Here is a 25,473-nt window from a genome sequence, read left to right as displayed (position 1 = left end):
TTTAAAATATTTTTATTTTTTATAAATTTAAAATATTTTTGAAATTAGATAAGATATGTTGTACCAAATTAAAGACATCAAATTTAGTTAATCAAAGGTCATCATGTTTTATACGATATATAGTAAGTATAGAAGTAATGATAAAGGGAATTAAAGTTTAAAATTTGTCTTATGATCTGTTTTTTAAATAAACAGAAATATCAATTTTAAAAAATATTTATGTTAAAAAAAACTCTATTATGATAATGATAAGCCATTATAAATTTAAAAAAAAAACTCTATTATGATAATGATAAACCATTATAAATTTAAAAAATAGCTGAAATTATTCTACTTAATTACTAGAAATTTTATAAAAATCATCTCCTGCTCTTAAATTTAATATATCTCTAGATTATTTTAGAAAAAATATTAATACGGAAATATTTTATATTTGTGCTTACCAAATGGTATTAGCAATATAATTAGTATGGTTAATTAATACTGTGTTTAGCAAAGGTACAACTATTGAAATGAAACTTTTGGAACAAATTTATTACTTCAGGCTAAACAATTAATTTTTGTTATGTTAGTATAGGTTGCCCATGTAATAATAATAATAATAGATTATATTTCTAGACTTGTAGTCAAGTAAATTAATAGAAACCAAAATAGAAAATTGCTTATATCGATGCACGATCTATTTGTTTAAAGGAAGCACATAAAATTATCATAATACATGTTTATTTCGAAGTCTCTTTGATCAAACTTGCACAATCTTTATATCTTTTTTACGATTCTTTCTTAAGTTAATATCTAATTTATCTAAAAGTTCAAACTATCTTGATAATATTTTAATTTTAATATAATTGTTAGATTTTTTTAAAGAAAAATCACTTTAGCGCCAATTTTTTTTTTATATTTTATGTACACGCACTAATCAAAATTTGTGCTAGTTCTATGAGTAGGTTTTTCATAAAACGATTTCACGGATCTTTATTTGTGAGATAGATCAATTATGTCCATATTTACAATAAAAATTAATATATTTAACATAAAAAATAATGTTTTTTCGTGGATGACTCACATAGAATATCTGTTTCACAAAATTAACCCGTGAAACCATCTCACATAAATTTTTGTGTAATTCTATTTAATGAGTGAGCTTAATACAGTGTTTAAACCAAAGATTTATCTGAAGAAAATAGAGAGCAAACTCACAAGTATTGAAATGAAACAAATTTGAACAAATTTTTATTTTGGGCTAATAAGGAAACAAATCGGAGGAATTTGGGATATTTCCTTTCATTACGTAATGGTTTAATTACATGGTATATATACAAGTATATGAAAATATATCTAAAATTAATAAATAAAGGAATCAAATATGTTAGTTTGTTAAGACCAAACTGCAAAAAAAGAAAGACTGCTAACATGAAACGCGCTTCTTTTTGTATACATACACACACAATCACAATTAGGCAGCAGCGGAGATTCGTTCGGGGTTGAGCAGTCGCCCCGCCATGGTGGTGCCCCGAAAATGGAGCAATTAGGATCTCAGTTTCTTGTCAAGAAGTTGCAGTGGCTATATCCATAGCCTAGAGTCTTCAAAATATACATCAAAGATTTGGCTTCTGAGTTTCCAATAACATTAATAACAATATCGGCACACCTAATTAAGGGGACAATAAATTATTAAGAATTCAAACCAAAGTTGGGTTATGGGACGTAGCGTAGCGAGTACCTGCTTTTCAGCGTCGTTTGGCAAAAATGACGTTCCTTGGTAGCAGCTGCAGCTTCCCTCGCCTGTTCTACCGAATGCATCATCCCTTGTGTAGTTTCTCGCCATCTTAATCTCACCTTCACAATGGATGTCCAATTAGAGATCTGGACCAACGTAACTAGAGGCAGATCCAGGAAATGGATGGAGGCAATTTAGTTTATTCAAGGGGCGTGGAAACATGCATTTTCCTGTAAAATTACAATTTTATTTACGAGAAAGGGGCACGATCGCTTCCGGGCTGGATCTTTCCCTGCACATAACAAGACAAATTATGCATGTTGGCCATGTCAACACCTCGAGAACAGTGCATGCAATGAGCGTGAGCGCAAGTGTATTCATAATGTTGTCACATAGTTGAGCTTGACATCAAAAATTTAGTTCAACGTATTGTAAAAGTAAAATTATACCATAAAACAAGGTTGAGCCTAGGCTGAAGGCTCATTGATTAGGCAGCCTCTCAATAAAATTGTGCACCCTTAATCATTAAGCCACAATTGCTCAAAAACTCAAGACGCCTTTTAAGCATTTCTTCAATGTGCGTAGGTAAAATCAAGATTAAATGAAAATAAGTCATTCCTTTTGTTCATAGTTAATGAGTATCTGTTTTACTATCATTTAATGGTTAGCAACGTACATATCGGATATGCTGAATTATCTTTAGATATTTAGATTTAACATAGCATCATATATGGGACATCACTTCAATAAATTGCTGGGCTCACCCTTCGTCTTGTATCTAGACTCTACAATATCTATGAGCCTTATTGTGCCATACGCTCCAAGTGACTATGACATAAATGATAACAGCAGTGAAGACTCTTCCAGAGAACTGTAAACAAACGCATCACCAAAAGTTTGATAACAAGCAAGAACATGCTTCCATAAAAAAATAAAAATTAAGGGTAAGTTAGGCTGACATTTCCTGGTTTAGACTTATTCACGAAATTCCCCCTACTATTTAAAAAGCTACAATCATGATCTATATATAACCGTATCTTTACACATTTAATGATAAAGGCATGGAGATGTAATTGTGTATTAACGTTATAGCAGGTCGCAATTTTTCAAACTGCAGGGAGAAGGCAGTGTTTCTACAGTTAGTTAACCTTAAAGGGTGTCAAAGTATTCAACCCACTTATATTCCAAGAATTGAAGAGCTTACAACTCTATCGAAAACTATATCATCTACCACCCCAACCCCACCCCAATGTTGTAATAAAAAAACTATATTACCTATCACAAACTTTTCTCTTAGAAAACTCTGCAAGCCTAATTTTGTACTTCTAAACAACATGAATGCAGATTCTTCACACACAAATCTTGGAATTCAGTAACATCAGGGAAGAAATGAAAAACAGAAAAATAGAGAGGACTTAATTTTATAGCCAATTTTTGATAACATGAAGGGAAAAATAATTAAATATGTAAACATCTTAACAATGGAACAAGTAAAAATCAACTTACTGTATATTCCAGTAAAATATGTGTGTGAACATAAATCCATGCCCTTGGCTTGGCCTCTTATCTGACACAAGGAATTCACCTTTTTGTCATGTGATGAACTTATGATCACCATGACACTCACATCTCCAGCAAAAACATCTTCAGGCCACCTACACACGAAGATCGTGAACATTTGTTAATCATGGAAAATTACTGTCCTGAAAGATCAAGCACCAACTATTATAACCAATTGGCAGAAATCTATATCACTATATGCCTAATCTTTTATGGGTAACATATTATCTCTAGATTTTGGACTGTAAGCTGTTAAACTTGAAGCAAGGGCGATAATAATCCACAGCAATTGACGAAGCAAATTCAGGAATCTGATAGAGTGGATAGCGCACCAAAAGGTCATTGAAAAAAAAACAAAGAGGTGTATAATAAAAAAATACAAGGTGCAGTATAGGAATGAACCTTTTGACATTTGCATCGTTTCAACAGACTTATTACCCTGCTAGTCATTTTTCGTCAACAATACTGAATTGCTCAGACATACTGTGAACTAAAGTAGTGCATCCAACTTCATCTAAATTTAGTCCTCTGACCGACATGTGATCCCAAAGGTTGAAGGGTTCATCTACTTTCCCTTCCTTGCAGTATCCCATTGTCAATGTATTGTACGTCACAGAGTCGGGAGCAATTTCCTTGCTAAACATTTCGCGAAGAAACTCAGAAGCCTCTTTCATGTTACCCAACTTACAGTAAGCATCGATAATAACAGTGTATGTTATTTTATTAGGCTGTACTTTAAATGATGACATTTCTACCAAGAGTCTCCTTGCTTCGCCCATGTTACCTATCTTACAGTACCCACTAATCAGTGCCGTATAACAAATAACATCCGGAGGCAAACCCACCTTTCTCATTTCATCGAGAAGATTTTTTGCCTCAGAAACTAACCCAGCATTGCTCATTCCATGTATTAGCGAAGAATAAGTCACACACGTCGGAGAAATGCCTCGGCTTCTCATGTCATCAAAAAGTTTAAAGGCCTCTGGCATGTTAGGAATCCTGGAATATGCTCTGATGAGTATGTTATATACGACAAAATTTGTCTCAATTTTCTGCTTGAGCAACAAATTAAAAAAATTAAGAGCCTCTTCAATTCTCTCGGCATTGCAGAAACCGTCTATCATGATTCCATATGAATGAACATTAGAAACGAGGCCGTTTCTTTGGATTTCACGCCAAAGTGTCACAGCTTCATCCATTTTACCCTTATTACATAATGCGTGTATCAACAAGTTGTAGGTCACAATGTCGGGAGAAATTCCTTGCTTTGACATTTTCTCCTTCAGCATAAAGCCACTCTCAAATCTACCCTCTTTACAGCATCCATAAATGAATGCATTATATGTAAATGTATCCAACTTGACAGCGCTATCCAACAAACACTTAAGAACTGATTTAGCTTCTGGAATCTTTCCTGCTTCACACAGCCCATAAATTAGAGCATTTGAGGTCACCAAATTATCAGCAAATCCTTTCTCTCTCAGCATATTATATAGCTTTAAAGCTTCTGAAAGCTTATTGTTCCGGCAAATCCCAGACATCAATGTTGTCAGCAACCTGTCATTAGGTCTTAAATTCTTAGAGATCATTAACTTAAACAATACTAGTGCAGAGTCGAATCTAGAGTTTTTTAAGAGACCATTTATAACAGAGGAAACAGTACCAAGATTAATATATAAACCTCTCTCTACCATCTCATTTAAGAACTTTTCGGCAAGATCGATTTGACTGTGCTTGCAGAGTCCATTTACGAGTGTATTGAATGTAACTGAATTTGGAACAGCACCTTGTGATATCATTTTATCCTTTAACTTCAATGCAGTCATCATATTTCCCATCTTGCAATAGCCATCAATCAATGTGTTAAACACAACTTCATTCGGGACAAAGCCCTTTTCCAACATCTCTTTTAAAACACAATTGGCTTCCTCATATTTTTCAAGTTTCATGAGACCATTTATCAGCACGCTGTAAGTTACAAGACTTGGGTTCACCCTATTCTCTACCATTTTCTCCTTGAGTTGAAATGCCTCTTCCAAACTCCCTTTTTGACACAGTCCATGCATGAGATTATTATAAGTAACAACATTCGGGGTGACCACTGAGTTTTCCATTTTCTTAAACAATGCAACTGCATCATCAATCCTCCCTCCTTTGCACAATGCACTTATCGCAGTACTAAACAAGAATACATCAGGCAAATAATGCTGAGAAATCATAACAAAAACCTTGTAGCTCTTGCCATATTCGTTTGCCTTAACAAGTGAGCTCATCAAAAAATTGCAAGTCTTGAAAGAGGGAAGTAACCCTCGACCCATTAAAACACTAAAAACATCCAATGCAACACCAAGTCCCAAACTCACAAATTGACTAGCGTAAACATGAATCAAAATATCAAACGCTCTACTCTCATTCTTAAAGTCCGCCAAACCCGAATATGTATCCACCAAAACAATAGCAATCTCTGTGTGTATATTCAAAACACCATGGTCCATAGTAATGGGCAACTTCCGATCAATCAATCTAATCAAGAGTAACCGTGCTGCAGAATCAATGTTCTTGCCAACTAACAAGTGGAACAAAAGACAATAGGATCTGAGAGTGAATCTAAAACCGCAAAACTTGCAGGAAAAGTAAAAAAACTTCAATACAGTAGACGGGTCCACAAAATGATGGATTTCCCACAACAGAGCATCAAACTGGTGAGGCGTAAAATTGGCTAACAAATCTTTACGATGGAAAGAATTCAAATGTGGGCCTGAAAGAATGGAGGATACCCACTTCTTATTGTCGTGAAAACTCTGATTAAAAGCTGCTGCCGACGGGACTGGAGCTGGATTTGACAGCCCCACTTCTTGTGAATTGGGTTTTGGCTTCTTGGGCTTTTGCAAGGGATGCGGAGCCATTGAGGAAGAGACAGTTAACGGACGCTTGATTGGTTGAAATATTAATGCGGCGGCGGTGACGGCGGATTTGGAGACCGTCAACCTTCTCGCGTCCATACGAAAAAACCTATATTTCTGTGCAATACATCAAGTTAAGTGTCTGAATATTGAATTTGGAATAGTGGGAAGGGAAGCCATGAGAAATGGCGAGGTGGTTGGCGGAGCTAAAATGGCCATGAATGGCTCAAGAAACAAGCTTGAATGAGTTTGGGGTTTACAGGTCCGGGTTTTCGGATCCGTCAACCAAACCCGAAAAGTTCAAAGTAGGAATAGAGCCATAAATGAATTGAAACGAGACGAATATAACGAAAATTTGAAACATCGAAGTTAGCTCGAAGTAGTTCTATTCAACTTCGAGTTCGATTCGAAATTCGAAAATTAACTCTAATTCAATTCAAATTATTGCTCGAGTTCAACTCTAAAGATTTCGAACATATCCTCGTACTATTTGAATTATTGATCGAAAATAAGTACGAAAATACATAGTTTTAAATGCATGTCGGGTATCTAATCCTTATAGATTATCTCAAATTAGTATCGACATTTTAAAGAATAACTCAATCCGAATAGGTCGGTTCGAGTACCCGATATCATAACCGAACGGCTATCTCTAGTAGTGAGTGAAAACACCAGATGAAAAAAAAAAGATGGGAACCCTAAGCTCGAAAGTCATAGCTAACTTTTTCGAATGCATCCTATCTATTAGCTCCTAGGACTCGTAACAGCAACAGCAGAACTCTTGCACCCGAACCCGTTTTCCCTTCTCATTCTATTCGGGTAGCTCACATTTCGACCCGTTTTCGGGGATTCCGGCCATGTCCTTCAGATTCTGCAGGCTTTCCAGAGATCAATAATGGCCGGCATCTTGGGCCTGTCTTTTGGGTTCAAGCTCGCACACTGTTGGGCCAGTAGGGATTTCCTTAGCCCTTTTACCCCGCAAGACAAGGGTCCATTATGCATCGTAATCTCCGGGTATTGATTAAGTAAGGCATAGCCCAATCCACTAAGTAGTTCCCGTAGAACAACTCCAAAGCTGTATATGTCACTTTTATTAGTTAAGTGGCCTTCATATGTTAATAATAATTTATTAACACTAGTGCATCCACGCATGCCACGCTTGTACAATATTTTTATAAAACATTTGGTTTATATTTAAATAAATATCAAAATATAATTACAAGAAATAGTGAGCGACAACAGTATAATTTAGATATATGAATTTAAAAAATAAATAGAAAAAAAAAGAGGAAAAAAAGCCAAAATAGGAATTGAATCTACAACTTGATGTTTAGAAAACAAATGCTCTATTTACTAAACTACATATGACTTACATTAAAGTTTAACACTTTATTAATATATATAATTATTAAAACAGACTATGATACCAAAAGTTAGTTACTCTAAAGGTTTTAACTTAATAATATAGTATATATTTCATAGTATAAATTCATGTAATAAATTATGTGTACCACCACCTTTCTAGCTACATATCGAGTAAGCAAATTTTATGTTAAATTTAAACATACTCGAAATATTACAGTCAAATGATTATATATCTAATATTTTCCTTTAACATATTTGGCCATGAAAGCATGTTTTTTTCTTAATTCAAAGTATGTAACACTCTTACGTTGCTCCTATAATTGATTACTTTACAAAAATTACCCAAAACTCTCCAAATTCAATCTCGAAAGAGGTTAATAAATGAATTAAATTACAAATTATAAATTTAATGATGAAATAATTAGTTGAAATATCTATACGTGAGTATTGCTTTTATCAAATTTCGTTAACGACGACAAAAATCCGGTTAAAAGAATTAAAAGAGATGATCGGAGCAAATATACCAGACTAAAATTGATATCGATAATACACACAAGACTAAAATTGATTACCAGAATACATATGCAGCTATAGTGTGTATAAATTAAAGATTTTATATTTTATTATCTATATACGAGTGACTCATATGGTTTCCCGAGATCATAACTAAATATTAATGGGATTAGCTAGAAATATATATTTATAAAATAGAGTTTTATAATAATTAATAATTTTTGTAAGAGTATGTATTTTGTGAGACGGTCTCACGAATCATTATCTGTGAGACGGGTCAACTATCGATATTCACAATAAAAAGTAATACTATTAACTAGCATAAAAAGTAATAATTTTTATGGATAACCCAAATAAGATATCGGTCTCACAAAATACAACCTGTGAGACCGTCTCACACAAGTTTTTGCTTTGTTTGTAATTATCCATAATTTGAGAAGTGTAATGGCCTTATTAAGGAAGAATGCACGAGAAATCAATGGAGAGGACATGCTTTCTTTAACTACCCCAACCACTTTACTTAATTTTGTTTTAATCTTTGGATTTATTTGCAGATTTTCTTTTGTTTCTTGATTTGTTTGGAATGCTTTGTCTTTATGTGGAAAATTGTCTATGTAGTTATTTGGGCAAGTGTCGGATTAGGAGACTCGAAAATATTAAGCTGATTGGGTTAGAGATGCACTAAATATATAATGATAATTAAAAAGACTTTTGGTAAAAGCGTGGCTAAGTTAGATACGTACATTTGTTGGACCTCTACTTGGGTCACGTTTTAAGTAATTTTATCTTGATAAATAGTTCTTGTACAAAGTTGGTGACCGTAGTGTACGTGAAAAGTTCACGTTGGAGGACAATAAATTGTTTTTGTTAGGAGGTAGATCCAAAAATAGAGATTTGAGCAGCTGTAAATTAAAATATTTGTATTCTATTGTTGTTACTTACAAGCGTTCAATACTATTGTTAGGGAGATAAAACTATATTTAATTTTAAAAGACAATTTTTTTTTTGTATGGTTTGTTTGAGTCTTCGTGATTTTGGTCGTCTATTTTGTCAGATTTAAGTTTTAATCTGATATTTTTGTTTTTTGTTTTTGACAATTTTTGTTCTTTGTTTCGACTTATGATGATGTGGAACAAATGTAGTGTTGATGTGAAGTTAGCATGTGTAGTGTCACATCAACATATTAAATAAAAAAATATTATAATTTTCAAAATTCGAAAAATACATGACTAAAACTGAAATTCGATAACATATTAGACATCTGTGTAGGAAATTATCTCTGCGTTTTCAAGAAGCCACTTTCTAAGGGTGATATATTCTATGAGTGATCGTGCATCGATATGAGATACGATTCATGCTGGACCAATCTACGACTCATGACCAATAGTTGTTAATGGTATGAACTGAAGTTCATATTGGATCAACCTATGAATCATGGTCGTTACATCATCTTTTTTCAATACTACATGTTCATGACACACATGATGTGTGTGGTTGGTAGAAAATGGAGATGAAATTAAAGTTATTAATTTTTGAAATTGAAAGAAAGAAATAAGATAATATATTAATGTTGTATGTGTAAAAATTAAAGATATATCCGAAGTGATACGATAAAAAAATTTTATTTGTATAAAAGCTTATATGAGACTGTTTTACGGATCAAATTTGTGATATCTTTGACTCGATCATACTTATGAAAAATATTATATTTTATGTCAAAAAGATTATTTTCTAATGTAAATATGGATCATATCGACCCGTTTTACGAATATAAATCAGTGAGATCGTCTAACAAAAAGCTTACTTATTTTATTTGGACATTAATTGAAAAGAGATTTGATAGTTTAAATCGGAGGTTAAATTGAACAAAAAGTTGAGTTCCATTTAATCACATTTCCAAAAATTAATATCAATTACTGTAAGAGTTTAATTTTAATTAAAAAAAATAGTATAGATAGATAAGTTAAGTACAAATTTGGAGATAACTTTGACCTAAGTTTTTTTAAAAAAAAGAGAAGAAAAATTCACATTCAATTCGCCTTGAAAATATCTCCATTTGATTGATCGTTGTACCTTGTGGCACCCTCGCCATTGGTTATCAAATAATAATAATGACCATTTTTGATGAAAAAATAATGAGAAAAATATTATTTTAAATCGACATATCTTACAAATAAAAATTTATATATTACAAATATAAATTTATAAAATCGTCTATTATTGTTTGTTTATTGTTAACCAAATTTTATCATAAAAACATAGATGTATAAGACACTTATATTTTCTAGTATTATTTTAAAGAATTATATACTGAGTCCAGTAAATCCAATGAAGCATAATCAAATAATATCTGAATTAAATTGAAAATAATTTAAACTCAATGGTCCCATAGGAAAAAGTATATACGACAATGAATCGAAAATATCGCATTAGAGTTGCTCCATCGAGCCGAACATTTAGTGGAGCTCCTGTATCAATCAATTCCATTCATCTCATCAAACCATCCCTACCACTCATCATTGCTACAGATCTAACATGATTATTGCATGTAAATAGTGAATTCAAATTACCATAAGATTTATAAAATAGTTCAAACCAATTAGCTAACTAAGAATACTAATACGACGACCATTGGTTACAAATATAATTTTGAATGGATTGATCATAATATCCTTAAATAACAATACCACCATCAATGCTATAAGACAATTCTTGGTTCCAGATTAATTCAAACTAAATACAGAAACTATAAGCACAAAAGGCCAGTAAAAACCACGGCCGTAAATGGAAAAGAACAAATAAAACCAAGCAAAACTAATTACAAAAGTACAGCAACTCATAGGGGCTTCAAGGAATATGCTACAATATATGTATGTCTATTGCATTTTATCCGAATTAATGATTTCCGCCCTCGGAGATGCTCTAGGAAACTGTTTGAGTTCGTTCAATATGGACTCTCCTTCATCAAAAACACTACTTGAATGGGGGGCAATTGACATTTCTTCGAGTTCAGTAGCAGATGATAATAGATATTTTATGAACTCCATTTCGGACTCGTTGCCGGAGAAAAGTTGCATAGTAACGGTTTTAAGGTGTGTCAATGTATCCGAGCTTTTCTGGGATCGGAGAAATTCCAAGACAGAATCCACAACATCTGAGGTGAAGGCCTGGAGATAATGGAAATTTCATCAAAATTGGTTCTTGATTGAATATTTTGGAAACAAAATGACAATTCAAGAACTAGATATAAACTTACAGTGATTTTAAGCTTTTGTAAACTGGGGGAGCTTCTGATGAAACAAATGGCACAAGCGATTTCCTGAATTTTTTCGAAATACATATCTGAAAGGTGAAGAGTTTTCAGGGTTCTCAAGGCCACAGGCAGTTTCTTGGGGGCGCCATACTCAACAAGATCCTATAAATGTGCCAACAAAAGTTCATTAATTGAGATCACGCATAATACTTGACCTAAGTATTATTTTCAAACTTTGTGTCAACTGATACATTGTAAATTTCCTCACCTCCAAGGCATAAGCCTGCAGTTGTAGCTCCTCGAGTGCGGGTAGAGAGCTTAGGGACTTAACCAAATCGATGGAGAATCGGTTTCCCCTTTTGAAATCCATGGAGGAGAAAGATATTTTAACATCTTTAAGAAGGGGGCACTTCTCAAAAGAGATGGATCTGAGTAAGCCATGAAACTCAAGATATTTTAACTTCGGACCAACAATTTCGAGACAATCGAAGCTAGTGCAGTGAACCAACCTCAGCCTTTCAACTGCGGGGCAAGAAGCAAAGAAATTTCCGAAAGTTTCAGGTACTAGTACAACATTTTGAAGATCAAGGTTCTCGAGTTTACTAAACCCTTTAAAACCCAAGGGAGGATTGAATGCACAGTTGTAGAGCTTTAAATTTCTTAAATTTTGGAAGGCGTATATATCAGAAGGCAGCTTATGGTTGTCTCCCCTAGATACATGGAGGGTTAAATCTTGGAGGGTATTTTTTGGAAGCAGATGAATCCATTGATCAATATGGTGGCTACTTTTCAGATCAGGGACTTGGAGTGCAAATCTGAGCAAAGGTCCCTTGTGAAGTTTAAGAATTTGGTGAACAAGGGTCTCGAGTTTGTGACCTCCGAGAAACATTTGGTCAAACCAGAAATCAAACACGATTTCAGGACATGTTATCCATTTATATCTCCATTCTCTCGACAAAATGCTCGTTCTGACTATGTCTCGTAGAGGCAAGCATCCAAGAATGTTCTCTATTATGCTACAAGGTAGATTGCTAATCAAATCAACCTCGGACATAATTGAACCCTTCATTCTCATGTCTGAAACACAAAAACCAAGAAAATTATCTCAGGATTTAGACATCATCATACCACAGAAGTTGAAAAAAAATAAAAACATCCGACAGCTACAAGTATTCTCGACCCATAAGAAACGCTAAATTCAACCGAAAAAAAATTGATCTAAAGCGAAATCTAAAGATTGAAGTCTTACATGGATTTATTCATAAGAAATTTGTGAACATTTATTTAAGACTGAAATAAATAGGGAAGTTAAAAATACGGAAGAACCAAAGATTTTACCCCGACCTATGCTTAGCTCTATAATCGAACCAAGACTTTGACATAATAGGCAAGAGATGTTTCATTGTATCCACCAGTAAAAATCATTTAGATTTCTAGTTTTTAGCTAGATTTCATACCTTAACGCGACAACCTGGCTAGATAACAGGAATCTCATATTTTGACCAATATAAAATAACTCTAAAGAAAGGTATCTTTCTGGGCAGCTAACAAAAAAATTGAAAAGTCAATTATAATCTAGAAAACTCATAATTTTTTTTAATTATGAATCAAAGTCAATGAGAGCACCTCTTCGAAGTGGTCATCGCGATACACAGAATTAATTTCTTTGGACCTTTTATCACGGAATCCGAACGAAAATTTACCAAAACACAACAAAAGACCATTTGAATCATGTCAAATCGCCTAAAAAAAGCACGAGCTATTCAATTTTCAAAAGACAACCAAAATCAGCAAGAAATCCAAAAATTAGAGGGAGAGAAAAGTGCTTCTCGCACCTAAAAAGCCCTTGATTCTTATTTCCCTGGCGAGTTTTGACGGCAGATAATTGTGGGCAATTGGCAGGCGACAGAGAGAATTGAGTGAAGTGTCGATCAGAAAAAAATTTGAGCGGCGGAACTGGTGAGACGATGGGTATTTGGTAAATAGAGGTTTGAATTTGATCGGGAATATATTGATTGGTGAAATGCCTATGAGTGTGTGGGACCCATTTTTTCAGAGCTCTTACTCGGATCATGATAAGATCAAAAACCGACCTCATCCACTTGCTTGTTGACTCAGCACTTCTTTAATGCTATTTTATTTTTCTAATATAAAATATAAAATAATATTTTAGTATTAAATGGATTTTTATATATAAAAAATTTAAAGTTATATCATAAAAATGATAATAATTGTTTGAGTTAACAGAATAATCATCATTTGATTAATGATCAATAATTTGATTCTCGTATTTTTTCGGATTAATCTGTCACACAAAATTTTTCAAATACGATTTATTTCACTAATATGATTTTGTAATACAAAAGTCGACAACACCAAAATAATTATTCTAGATCCTTAATGATTTCTAAAAGTAATAGTAATACATTAAGGTTGTTTTTCCTTAACAACGATTAAAGTTGGATTTGATTAACTATCATATTATATCAAATGTTTACTATAAATTTTGCCAATAAATCTATGCAATCGTTTTAAAATCATATAGACTATATTATTAAGTTTGAGATTTTCAAATAAACTAATTTTCGATGTCATAATCTATTTTAATGATTATATATATTAATAAAATGTTAAAACTTTAATGCAAATCACATATAGCTTAGCGGATAGAGTATTTATTTTTAATCATCAAATTGTAGGTTCAATTTATACTTTAGTTTTTTTCATTTCTTTTTTATATTAATTTTTTAATTCATATATATCAAAATTACAATGTAGTCTCTCACTATTTTTTATAATTAAAATTTTATCCATATTTAAATATAAATCAAATAAATTTTAAAAAAATATTATAAAAACACACACAACCTTTAAAGTGAGACGAGAATAGATTGCAATAATACCTCCCCTGCTACTTCTCGGGCAGATTCATAATACCTTGTCGTAGGATACCATTTTGTCGTAGGATACCATTTTCTAACAAAAATATTATATTATATTATATTATATTATATTATATTATATTATATTATAAAATAGAGAATGGGGACCAATTCCACCTACCGTGAGTTTCTCTCTCCGGTGGCTCACCCTGTTTTTCGCGAACCGTGCATGATTTGCAATTTTTATACTCAAATTTATGTTTTTCAAACAAGAAATTGATTCTTACATGTCATTCCCAATTGACGAGAAACAGTATTATACAATATAAATATATAATATATAACAATACAGTGCATCTGTATAATTTAATACTTGGTTCAACTTGTATTATATTATATTATATTATGTTGTGTTATATGAATTTGTAATATAGTTTTATAGCAATTATATATATTTGAAATTGTGCACGAACTTTTACAATATGATACACTTTATTTATGTTCTGAAAGGGTTCTAGATAGTTGATTACTTATTTTGAGGTTATTATTAACTTAAGAGAGTTTTTTTAGGTACAACATCAAATATATAACAAATTTATTATTATTTTAAAAATACCAGAGTGATTATGTTGGTCTTTTTAGTACGATCATTACAAAATTGCAAATTTTCAACCTCATTTTCAGTTAACTTACAATTTGTTTGATAAAAAAAATTATCTAGCAAAAATTTATCAAATGTTTATAATATAAAACATTCATATACTATAAAAGACACAACATGTGTTATTACTTTTTTTCTTGTTTATTGCCATTACTCAACAGCAGATTGTTTGCATGTCCCTTGTAAATGGGCTCAAGTCCAATAAGAAATATCTAAGTTGGGCCAAAGTCTTAATACAGGTACATATTTCATTTCTCTCAACGAAACGTGTGTGCATAATTTACTAGCAGTTATATAAAGAATCTATCACCTAGAGGACATTACTTTTTGTTTTTCAAATTATCTTTGCACCAATATTTTTTTCTCAAAATTGTTATTGCAACTTTATTTTTAATATTAACCTTGTCAAATTGTACTAAGGTCAACGCTAATTTCTATCAATTACTATTAAATTGAATATAAAATTAAGCATTTTAAAAAAAATTAAAAATTTGTATCTCGCAAATTCCAGCAATTGATTCTCGACGCAAACCTCGTCAAGTTTTCTAGTCCAATCTTGATGAGCAACATCGTTTTTGATCGTGGATCTTATTAGACAATTGAAAAAAGATAACGATCCAGTAGATTGTTCGTATGAAGTTATAATAAAAGCTATTACTGTCTAAACATCGGGTTAGTTGGAGCCAACATTTACAACCCAAAGGTAAAATCTTTAAAACACCATACGCATGAATTTGAATCATAAGACGCCCAAGAATATTTTGATCGTCAAAAGAAAATTTCTTCGAAAAATGTTAAACTTTCACTGTGTTTTGTGTGAGAGAAAATGGTACTCCAACATCAACTCCTTATTTCTAACATAACCTGAGGTAAGAAATCTTGAAGATAAGATTTAAGTGATTAGGATATTTGGAGGAAAGGAGATGATGTACTTATTAGCTGAGCTCTAAAAGATCCACCCCCAATTCAATGGAGGGGTTTTTTTTTCCTTCCATTTTTTTATTAATATAATATTCTTATATAAGTTTAATATTTTTCAATTTTGTTCCTCGAGATAATACAATATGTTGCATATTGATTTTTTAAATGTTTATATATGAAATAAAGTTTCCCCACCAGTTATAAAATCTTCTTTCTTTAAATAATCCAATTATTATCATTCTTTTATTTTAATAATAGTTTTAAAATAAACCTGTCAAAAAAAATCGTTTTAAGAATAAGAACATTAAATAAAAAAAATAAAAATAAAAGCACAATACAAATTCTAAATCAATTTACCTCAATTTCCCTACCTCTATTTTTCTGATTCTCAAACATCTTTTCTTCCATCTTTAATTCATTTCTTCAAATTTTTAATGTGTCAATGCCTTAATTTTTTTTTTCAATATATCATCTCACCTATTTTTTAGATTAATTTTATAAAAAAATTAATGAATAACATACATCGAGGAAGAGAATGATTAAAATTTCGATACTTGACTTAAGAAAACATCGAGCACAACTAAAAAAACACCACGCGCTACGGCGCTGAAATAACCCACGCCATATTCCCAGGAAAGAGAATGATTAAAATTTCGATACTGACTTAAGAAAACATCGAGCACAACTTTAAAAACTATATATATATTCATTAGACGGTCTTTTTTATATATATATATATATATCTATCTTTAAGACCGTCTAATGAATAAAGATCCGTGAGTCATCAAATAAAAAACCTACTCATTGGAAAAACTAGAGGCATTCATGAGATTGAGTAGAGAATTGTTTTCTCAGTATCATTTATTGGACGTCCAAGATATGTGAAAGAAATATATGATCCAACATTTCGGAAACCAAATATTTTTATCACCATGAAAGAATAATCAATGCCTTCGAACAAAAACTAAATCGATCCTCTCTTTCTGCTAATATTTTTTGATCAATCTTCAGTCACTAAAAATTCTAACAGACGGGAGGAAATAGAGGCATACCCATCCAACAATGTTGAGACCCTATCTCAATGAAAGAAGCATTACCAGTTGGCTGCTTTCCACTTAAGATTTCGAGCACCAGAACACCAAAACTGTGAACATCAGTCTTTTTGGTGCATATACTCTGCCCAACAACATAGAGGTATATAATTTGGTAGCAAGGAATTCAAGGAAACAGAGACCGCGGCAAACCGCAGTATCTCCTGTAACCGATCTATGAATCTTTCTTGGTCGCAAATCTTCCAGTGACATGAGCACCACTTCCATGTTCAACACTATTATATCCCATGTGTTCATTTTGCAAATGCAGGCTATGTCAACAAAATCAACGTCAACCCATAGCACATTACTCAACAGAAAAAGCACTTATGCGAGATTTCGGACAAAATGCTGAAAATTTGCCCGATCAAATAATAGCAGCAAGCAAGAAAGTCGAGACACAACTAAAATAAATAAGCTGTATCAAAGAGGATTCGATAAGCAACCGGTTCATCTTATTCGAGTGGATTATAGGTTCAAGGAATCATACACGAAAACGTAAGAGAAGCGCCTAAAGCACTTGTGCTCACGATATTGGTGGCGTATCAGAATAAAGTCAGCAAAGGCAAAGGCACAATACCACTTAGAAAGACTATACAATACAACAATTGTGAAAAAATCTTGCACTTCTAAGCACAATACACCAATCTTTACTATCTTTTCCTTGCACCACAGTGTTGTCATAGCTATATTAGTTTCATCAATTTAATTGACATGACATACAAACACAAGATCAATCCAAATAATTTTACAGGAGAATCATAACAGCATAACCTCAAACTTTCACGACGAGAGGCTCGACAAAGACTCCGACCGCACATCCTTGAAATCAAAAATCTTTAAAAGTGCCAAGCCCTTGTCTTTACCCTTTTCGCTACCGTTTTCCACCACATCATGAATCCCTTCAATCACCCTTGCCTCTATTTTCCCCTTCAACTCACTCACAACCTTCTCCCCCCCACATTGCACCAAATTCAACATTGTGTAGACCGCATTCTCCTTAGTCCTATGACTCGAACCCGTGGAATTATCCAACAAATCCATCAGAACACTGACGCTCGAAGCTTTCTTGAATGCCTCCCAGCTCTCCTCACACCCTGCCACTTGTGCAATCACAGCGGTGGCATCTTCGACCAGTCCAACTCTCCCATCCTTCACTATCAATGAAAACAAAGCCTGAACAGTTCCAAGCTCAACCATTTGAGCTCTATTCATCGGATAAAGAGCAATCCCGAAAAGGGCTCTAAGAGCATCCTTGATCGACCGAGCTGCCGATCCTTGATTCCTCACGATCTCCACCAGCCCGAATATGATATCCCTCTTGTGCCCGATAATGGGGCGATACGACTCGAAGCTCACAAGGCTAAAAATGGTTGCGGCAGCGCACTGGGCCGAGAAAGGGGAGGCGGGGTTGCGTAGGGCGTGGGAGAGGGCATCTAGGACCCCATGGGAAGACATGAGATGCTCTTTGCAGGAAATAGACAAGTTCAACAGCGTGGCGGTGGCGTTTTCTTGAAGAATCTTCACCGGAGAATAAAGGGATTCGGCGATCAAGGGTATGGCGTTCGCCTCCGCAATTATCGGGCGGCTTTCGGGATCGTTTTTAGTAAGCAAACGCAGCTCGCAGATGGATTCGATACGGGTCTGCTCCGACACAGAACTCATCTTGGTCACCAACGATTTCACCGTTCTCCGCTTCACAATCTCCATAGTTTCAACAGTTTCTTGGCGATTTTCTTGTCAGATTTGGAGGAGACGTGATCGAAATTATCCTCTTGTTAGGTGGGCTGACTTTAATAAAAGTCCCCACCCATTTGCACTATATATATTATATATAGGAATGAGTCGGAGGTTTGGTGATTTATCCATTGAAAACTTGGGAAAAGCGAGTGGATTTTTTTGACTGCGTAAAACAGTTAAAACAGGGTTTTTTATTCATAAAATGAGTGTGACTTTGGGAGTTTTGCGAAAATCTGCTAGTGCATGCATGCCCGCCAAAGCACGCATAAGATTTTCTTGTTATTGTCGTTGTTATTACTATTATTTTAAATATTATTGTTATTTAGTAATCATGTTACTGGTAAATAGATTTGACACTTTAATACACATTTTTTTTTATTATTTCGAAAATTAAAACAATACATATTTAAATAAATAAAATATTTTTGAATAAATAAAAAAGATTACAATTTTTGGGAGATAAAAAATCCAATTTGGTCTCAAATGTTTACCTACCGTCCCAATTTGATCCTTATTGTCTCAATTTATTCCTAAATCTTTTAAATTATGTCCAATTTGGTTCTTTAAGCTAATTTTTTTTTTTTTATAAAAATATTCAAAATACTATTGGTTTCATTATGATTAGAAAATAATTATACTATGTCATGGAAATGGTTTGAGAGCTTAGAGTTTTTATTTACGACATATTAAATTATTATTATTATTATTATTTAATATCTTTTATTGATGAGGAGGAGAGTTCTATCAAAATATGGATGAACATATGTTCAAGATTTAATATTTTCAAGTTTTATACCAATAAAATGAAATAATTAAAACAAAAAGATCTAACCAAAGTTTTAAACTCTGGAAATCTTCGAGAAATCTAAAAAAAAGGTAAAATATCATGATATTCAGATATATTGTGTACCACGAAAATTTGAAAAAATCCTTAGAAGAAATTCTTGAAACTTTAAAGGATATTCAAATAAGAATTCAAATCCTAGAACAACTTAGTTCTACCAATAGGATTTCGGGATGAAGGTTACCACCATCCTTTTGTATATAACATTTATTATATCAAAGAAAGAAAACCAAGATAGTGGAAAAATCTTTGATCAATGACGAGAAAATTATCAATATCATCAAAACTGTCTCAAGAAATAAAATAATTTGATAACAACAATAGAAATGATTGGCATCCATGATCTCCAAGTCCTAATTGAAAATTTTGCAAATCTCAAGATCTTATATCTGAAAATGAACAAAATAAGGGGTGAACAACCCCTAGTTAACATAATAATTTCTCAAGAACTATCAAGAAAAAGTGTGTGATCCTATGATACAAATATAAAAACCCCGAAGTGATTTCCAAGTTGATGGAGAAGCACACCCAACATGAACGAGATCAAGAAAGAATCAAATTCTTTTGCACCAAAAACCCTATAGAAAGACTGTTTTATAACAAATATATTTTTACGAGGTTGTTCTTAACATTGATGTGCTTGACTTAAAAACAGAGAATATCTCATAGATGATTAAACATCGGCTATGAAAATCGCAGTAGAAACACTTGATCTCAACATAGAATGATTCATTAAACTTTTAGAAATGAGTCTTATGAGATCAGTCAAAATCGTTTGGGTCATGACTTCAGCAAATACCAAAGAATTAGTCCTAGCCAGAGAATTGATTAGCGAGATAGCTAGAATAATGACTACTATATTTAAAGCTCGGTTAATAGGGGTAGATTATTTCCATATTCAAGATACAGAGAAGAAAAAGATATATACTCATGCTCTGTATAGTCTTGGATTACATGACATATGTTTAGTTGATTAATACATTATGTTATTCCATAAATATAGATAGAATTTAGGAGTCGAAGAAATACATCAATGCAAAGTTTTTTCGCCAAAATGCCAAGTCTCTAAAGAAAAATGCTAATAAAAGAATATATCACCGACAATCTAGATACTCTGGCCAAACTAGCCTCGTTTTCAAATGAAAACTGATAGAATGGTGTCATATTGAAGCATTGCAAGAGAATTACAAATTATTAAGAGGTATAAATAAACGTACTCCTCTATGTTGTAAAGAAAATGACCTTCCGACAATAATNAAAAAAAAAAAAAAAAAAAAAAAAAAAAAAAAAAAAAAGGAAGAGTTTTAGATCTAGTCCTTATGACATAAGTTGAAAAAAGTGGAGGAAGTTATTGGAAAACAAGAACAATATGGTCAAGACAAAATCCAGATCTGATAAATCTAGACGAAGAGTGGATCATCAAGGAGTGTGATGAAATATCAAGCATCGAACTCATCTTGAAGCACGAGACAGACACCAACAAAGGAAAATTTCAGAAGAGCTCACACTAGAGCTAATGAAAGTTTTAATAATTGTAATTGCCGGACATGTGGAGTAAGAGGTCATATTTCGACCAACTGTCCAAAAAATGATAGAAACAGAATAAGGTGCTTTGAATCAACTCCAGATATCGAAGAAGCGATTTATCACTAAGACCTAGTTCAAATATATCGGTTGAGGAGATTCCTTCAGACGAGAGTATATATGAAGAAGAAGAAGTCTTGAGACAAGAATAATACGATGGAACATAATCAGAATCTGACTGAAAACGAAGTGTTTTGACACGAAATACACGAAGATTTGTCTGGATTGTTTAGGCAAGCATATCTCATAACATGATCCAAAAAATCATGAAAGAAAACCTAAGCCTATAGTGATATCATGGATTCTCTGCATGACATGAAGAAAAACTCTCAGGAAATTTTGGCCTAAAAAACAGAAAAAATCATCTAATCTGTAGGGTTTCCAGAAGAAAAATGACAATTCTCATGGAACTAACGAGAAATCATATGTAAATGTAATTAATTCATTTTGAATAAATAAAAGAATAATTACAGAATCTCCAGCCAGAAGTAGCACGAACAATGTAATGGATTCATATTGGAGCAGTCCAGATCATGATAAAAGTTACTTTTAAATAAGAGATTTATTCATCTACTTATATTGCTATATACGATAACAAAAAAGAGTAATCTTCAAATTTTGATACTGAGAACTATCTCAGGAAATATTTGTGCAAGAAAAATTGTAGGAGTAATTTATCCAAAATTGCCTACAATCTGACAGATTGAGATTTTAGCCGATCCTTGACGGTGCATTAAAACTTCAAGAAAAAATTCTAATGAAAGAAGGTAATAGATCTTACTCTACTACTTATCAAATTTCATACGCTCTTTCTGATACACATCATTCAGAATTGTTTATTAAAAATGAAATTATTGAAATATTCAAAATATTTGCTCAAGAAATTTATCTAGAAAGAATCGAGTTTCCTTTAATACATATAACAAATATCCAGATACAAGACAAACCGATTCTATATAGAAATCAAAGTCTTAGACTGGAACCAAAGAGACAATCTTTTCAAGGAGATAAGATAACAAGTCACATGTGGATAAAAACACTTGTTTGAGAAATTCAACCAATAATAAAAAGATTTTCAATAATAGGAAAGCTTAGATGTCCATAATGATGAGTAGAAGTTGAAATAATATTATATTACAAGACAAATAAATCAATTTCTTTGTAATACCATATATTATGTGGAACAACTTATGATAACGGCTTACCAAGAAATAATAAACATCGGTGAATTGGAAGTTCACACCAGAGGAATTCCTGGAAAAGAACTGGATCAATTGGTTCTTAGATTAAACTTTCTAGAGGAATATAAACCTTGAAAATGACTTGAAATCAGGATGAAATTTATTGTACTAAAAAAAAAGTGGAAAATTCAATGACCACGAGTTCATTCTCGATATACATTTTATTAGGAATATTATATGAACAAATAAACCAGAATACTTTGTTGCTTATATTGATTCAGGAACTGGAATCTGTACAATAAAAAGGAGTTTTTCCAAAAGAATTTGAAGAAAAATTACCTCATATTGCTCGATGATATTTCTCCAAATGAATCTCTATCTTATGTGAAAGGATTAAGATGAATGAACTATTAATCAGAGGTGCTGGACAAACACTTTGGTACAAAGAACCTTGGTATAAGATGAAAACACCACCGATATATTTTTATGATACACGAGCAGACATTTTACTAGGAAATAATTTATTTCAAATTTTTAAATCATATACTCAAAAAATGAAATTAGACGATTAATGTTCACGACACTATGTGATCACAAAGTCATAGACCAGAGACTAAGAGAGACATTTTACAAAAAATTGTCAATCCACTTTTGGAGCAAGCATGATGATGAATGAAAACTTCTGCACACAGAAATAAAAGATTTCAGAAGATTTGGAGAAACAATGTTCCAAATAAAAGTAGAAGAAAACCACTAACCGGAAGAAATGGATGTCCTCAAAATAGCTTTACATCATAAAGATATAGATTTAAAAACAAAGATATCCCTAGAAGATGTCAAAAAAAGAATTAAAGAAAATTATAATTAAAATCCGTTGGCATGGTGAAAAAGAAACCAACTCCAAGCCGACTTTAAAACCATTGAAGACAAAGAATAAGAGTTCGTCAGATGTAACTCCATCTTGATGATCATAGATGATAAAAAAGATATATAGATTATTATCAAGGAACATTTAAACTTTTTTTTAATCAAATCATGATTATCACATATAGCAATCCAGAGTTTCTTGTAAAAAAATCATGATGAAATCAAAATAAACTAACATAAACTAGTTATTAATTATCAAGAAAATTAATAAAATTATGAAGTTTGATATATATTTTATATCAAATTTTAATAAGATATATACGTAATGCCAAAATATTCTGTAAATTATATTGTAAGTCTGGATTTTATCAGATTCGGATGAATGAAGTAAACAAAAAATTCACAACTTTCTCCAAACCACAAGGACATTACTTCTTGGAAGTATTACCAATGAGATTGACAAATGAACCTGAGATATTTCAAAAAAAGACGGATAATCTTTTAAAGATCATCTATAATTTATGTTTGTCTATATTGATAATATTTTAATAGCATATAAAAATATGGATGGATATGTTAAACATTTTAAAATATTTTCTAAAGTTTGTAAACATGAAGGATTAGTCCTATCTGAAAACAAGACTCTTAGTCATTGCCTTGTTTGTAAAGTGTGATTAGGTTGTGAGGAGCAGTATGTAAAACTCGATGGATATCGTAGCCATTTAAAAACTGTTGTAACTGAGGGTGTTGTTGAAAGTCCGTTCAACGACAACGGTTTTTATCCGTTGTGGTAGATCAAATTTGCGACGGTTTTTAAAACCCTCGCAAATAAAAATAGCGACGTGTATGAATAAAACCGTCGCTAATTAGCGACGGTTACATAAACCGTTGCTAGTTTAAAGATGATTTAAAATTAGCGACGGGTAGCAATCACGACCGTCGCTAATTTTAGCGACGGTCATCTGTCAAGATTTCCGTCGCTAATTTGTTTCGAAAAATAAAAAAAATACTTTTAATAATTTAATAAATCTAAAAGAAACTAATAATCCAAACTAAAATCGTGTAAAAGAAAAAAATTTTAAATGTTGTGAAGTAGTAAAAGAGAAAAATTTTAAGTGTTATAAAGTGGTTAGAAAAATTTAACGTGTTGTGTGAAAGTGATAAAATTGTATAAGAGGAAAAAATTTTAAGTGTTGTGTGAAGTGATGAAATGGTGTAAGAGAGAAAAATTTTAAGTGTTATGAAGTGGTGAGAAAAATTTTAAGTGTTGTGAAGTGTTGTGGAGGAAAATGGAACGAGAATGGAGATATTTATAGACAGTTTGCGACGAGTTTTGGTTAAACTCTCGCTATTGGCGACGGTAAATGATAAACCGTCGCATATTTTTATTTGACAACGGTTTGGATTTAAACCGTCGCTAAAATTAGCGACGTTTTCAAAACAATGTCGCTAATTTTAGCGACGGGTTTGTCAAAACCGTCGCTAAATTTAAAGAGGCGACGGGTTTTTTTAAAACAGTCGCTAAACTTAGCGACGGTTATTTCAGAACCGTCGCTAATTTAAACGTAGCGACGGTTTGTATTTAGCGACGGTTTTTGAAATAATCGTCGCTAAATATTGCAACGTTTTCCAAAACCGTTGTTTGTCAAAAAACCACGCTAATCGACAACAGTTCGTAGAACCGTTGTCGTTGACCCAAAAAAAAACGCTAAAAGACAACGGTTCTATAAAACTGTTGTCATTGATCCCAAAAACCGTTGTCTTTGACCCCCCAAAGACAACGGTTCTGTAACTATCTTGACAAAATGAGTTCATGAAACCAATTGCAGTAAAATGATGAAGGCATTATATGACTTTCTAATGCCTTATTTAGTCATTACATTCGCTTGTTGTAAGCAAAGAAGGATTGCAAAACTAGGGGTGTAGCTAAGATTTTAAAATAAAGTGGGCTGGACATTGAAAATATAAATATTATTTAATGTATTTTATAACAAATTAGATAAATTTTAAAAATCATCTTAAGAATTTAATATATCAATATACATGATAAATATCATTTATAAAAATGAACTTTTTAAATAAATTCATAGTAAAGCTAAGTAAGTAAAATTGAAAGTATATATGACATTATTAATTCAAGCAATTTAGTTATACAATTTTGTACTCTAATAATTATCACTTAATTTGATTATTATTTAGTATTTATATATTTTTAGTTTATTCAATATATTTATGTAAATACATACTTATAATCAGAACAACACAAATATATATATAAAGTGTAGAATTAGAATGAGTAAATAATAAATTAAGATAACTATATAGATATAGAATAAGTTCAAATGCTAGATTATTTAAAACTCATAGAAATCTATGTATAAAAATTTT

General features: G+C 32.2%; 3 protein-coding genes across 6 annotated transcripts; all 3 read right to left on the bottom strand.

Moving 5' to 3' along the window:
• Positions 1–1,488: 1,488 nt before the first annotated feature.
• LOC140984351 (uncharacterized) lies at positions 1,489–6,493 on the bottom strand. Of its 4 annotated transcripts, none has more exons than XM_073451699.1 (4): positions 3,683–6,493; positions 3,227–3,375; positions 2,485–2,591; positions 1,489–2,012 (listed from the first exon to the last, which is right to left on the bottom strand). In XM_073451699.1, the coding sequence occupies exon 1, from the start codon at positions 6,280–6,282 to the stop codon at positions 3,727–3,729; it is 2,556 nt and encodes an 851-aa protein (XP_073307800.1). In that variant the 5' UTR covers positions 6,283–6,493; the 3' UTR covers positions 1,489–2,012; positions 2,485–2,591; positions 3,227–3,375; positions 3,683–3,726. The 4 variants fall into 4 exon arrangements, with proteins under 4 accessions (XP_073307800.1, XP_073307801.1, XP_073307799.1 ...); XM_073451700.1 differs by having other exon boundaries at positions 2,485–2,548; XM_073451698.1 differs by lacking the exon at positions 2,485–2,591.
• A 4,212-nt stretch (positions 6,494–10,705) lies between these two features.
• On the bottom strand, positions 10,706–13,324 carry LOC140984708 (F-box/FBD/LRR-repeat protein At1g13570-like). Its single transcript, XM_073452263.1, has 4 exons — positions 13,150–13,324; positions 11,583–12,391; positions 11,318–11,476; positions 10,706–11,228 (listed from the first exon to the last, which is right to left on the bottom strand). The coding sequence occupies exons 2-4, from the start codon at positions 12,387–12,389 to the stop codon at positions 10,938–10,940; spliced, it is 1,257 nt and encodes a 418-aa protein (XP_073308364.1). The 5' UTR covers positions 12,390–12,391; positions 13,150–13,324; the 3' UTR covers positions 10,706–10,937.
• Positions 13,325–17,300: 3,976 nt separating this feature from the next.
• On the bottom strand, positions 17,301–18,699 carry LOC140985368 (U-box domain-containing protein 17). The gene has a single exon (XM_073453213.1). It carries the CDS (start codon positions 18,577–18,579, stop codon positions 17,653–17,655), a length of 927 nt encoding a protein of 308 aa, XP_073309314.1. The 5' UTR covers positions 18,580–18,699; the 3' UTR covers positions 17,301–17,652.
• Positions 18,700–25,473: the final 6,774 nt, after the last annotated feature.

The sequence above is a fragment of the Primulina huaijiensis genome, chromosome 9, assembly GCF_012295235.1.
Source record: "Primulina huaijiensis isolate GDHJ02 chromosome 9, ASM1229523v2, whole genome shotgun sequence".
NCBI lineage: Eukaryota > Viridiplantae > Streptophyta > Magnoliopsida > Lamiales > Gesneriaceae > Primulina > Primulina huaijiensis.
This window is presented reverse-complemented; position numbering and strand designations above follow the sequence as displayed.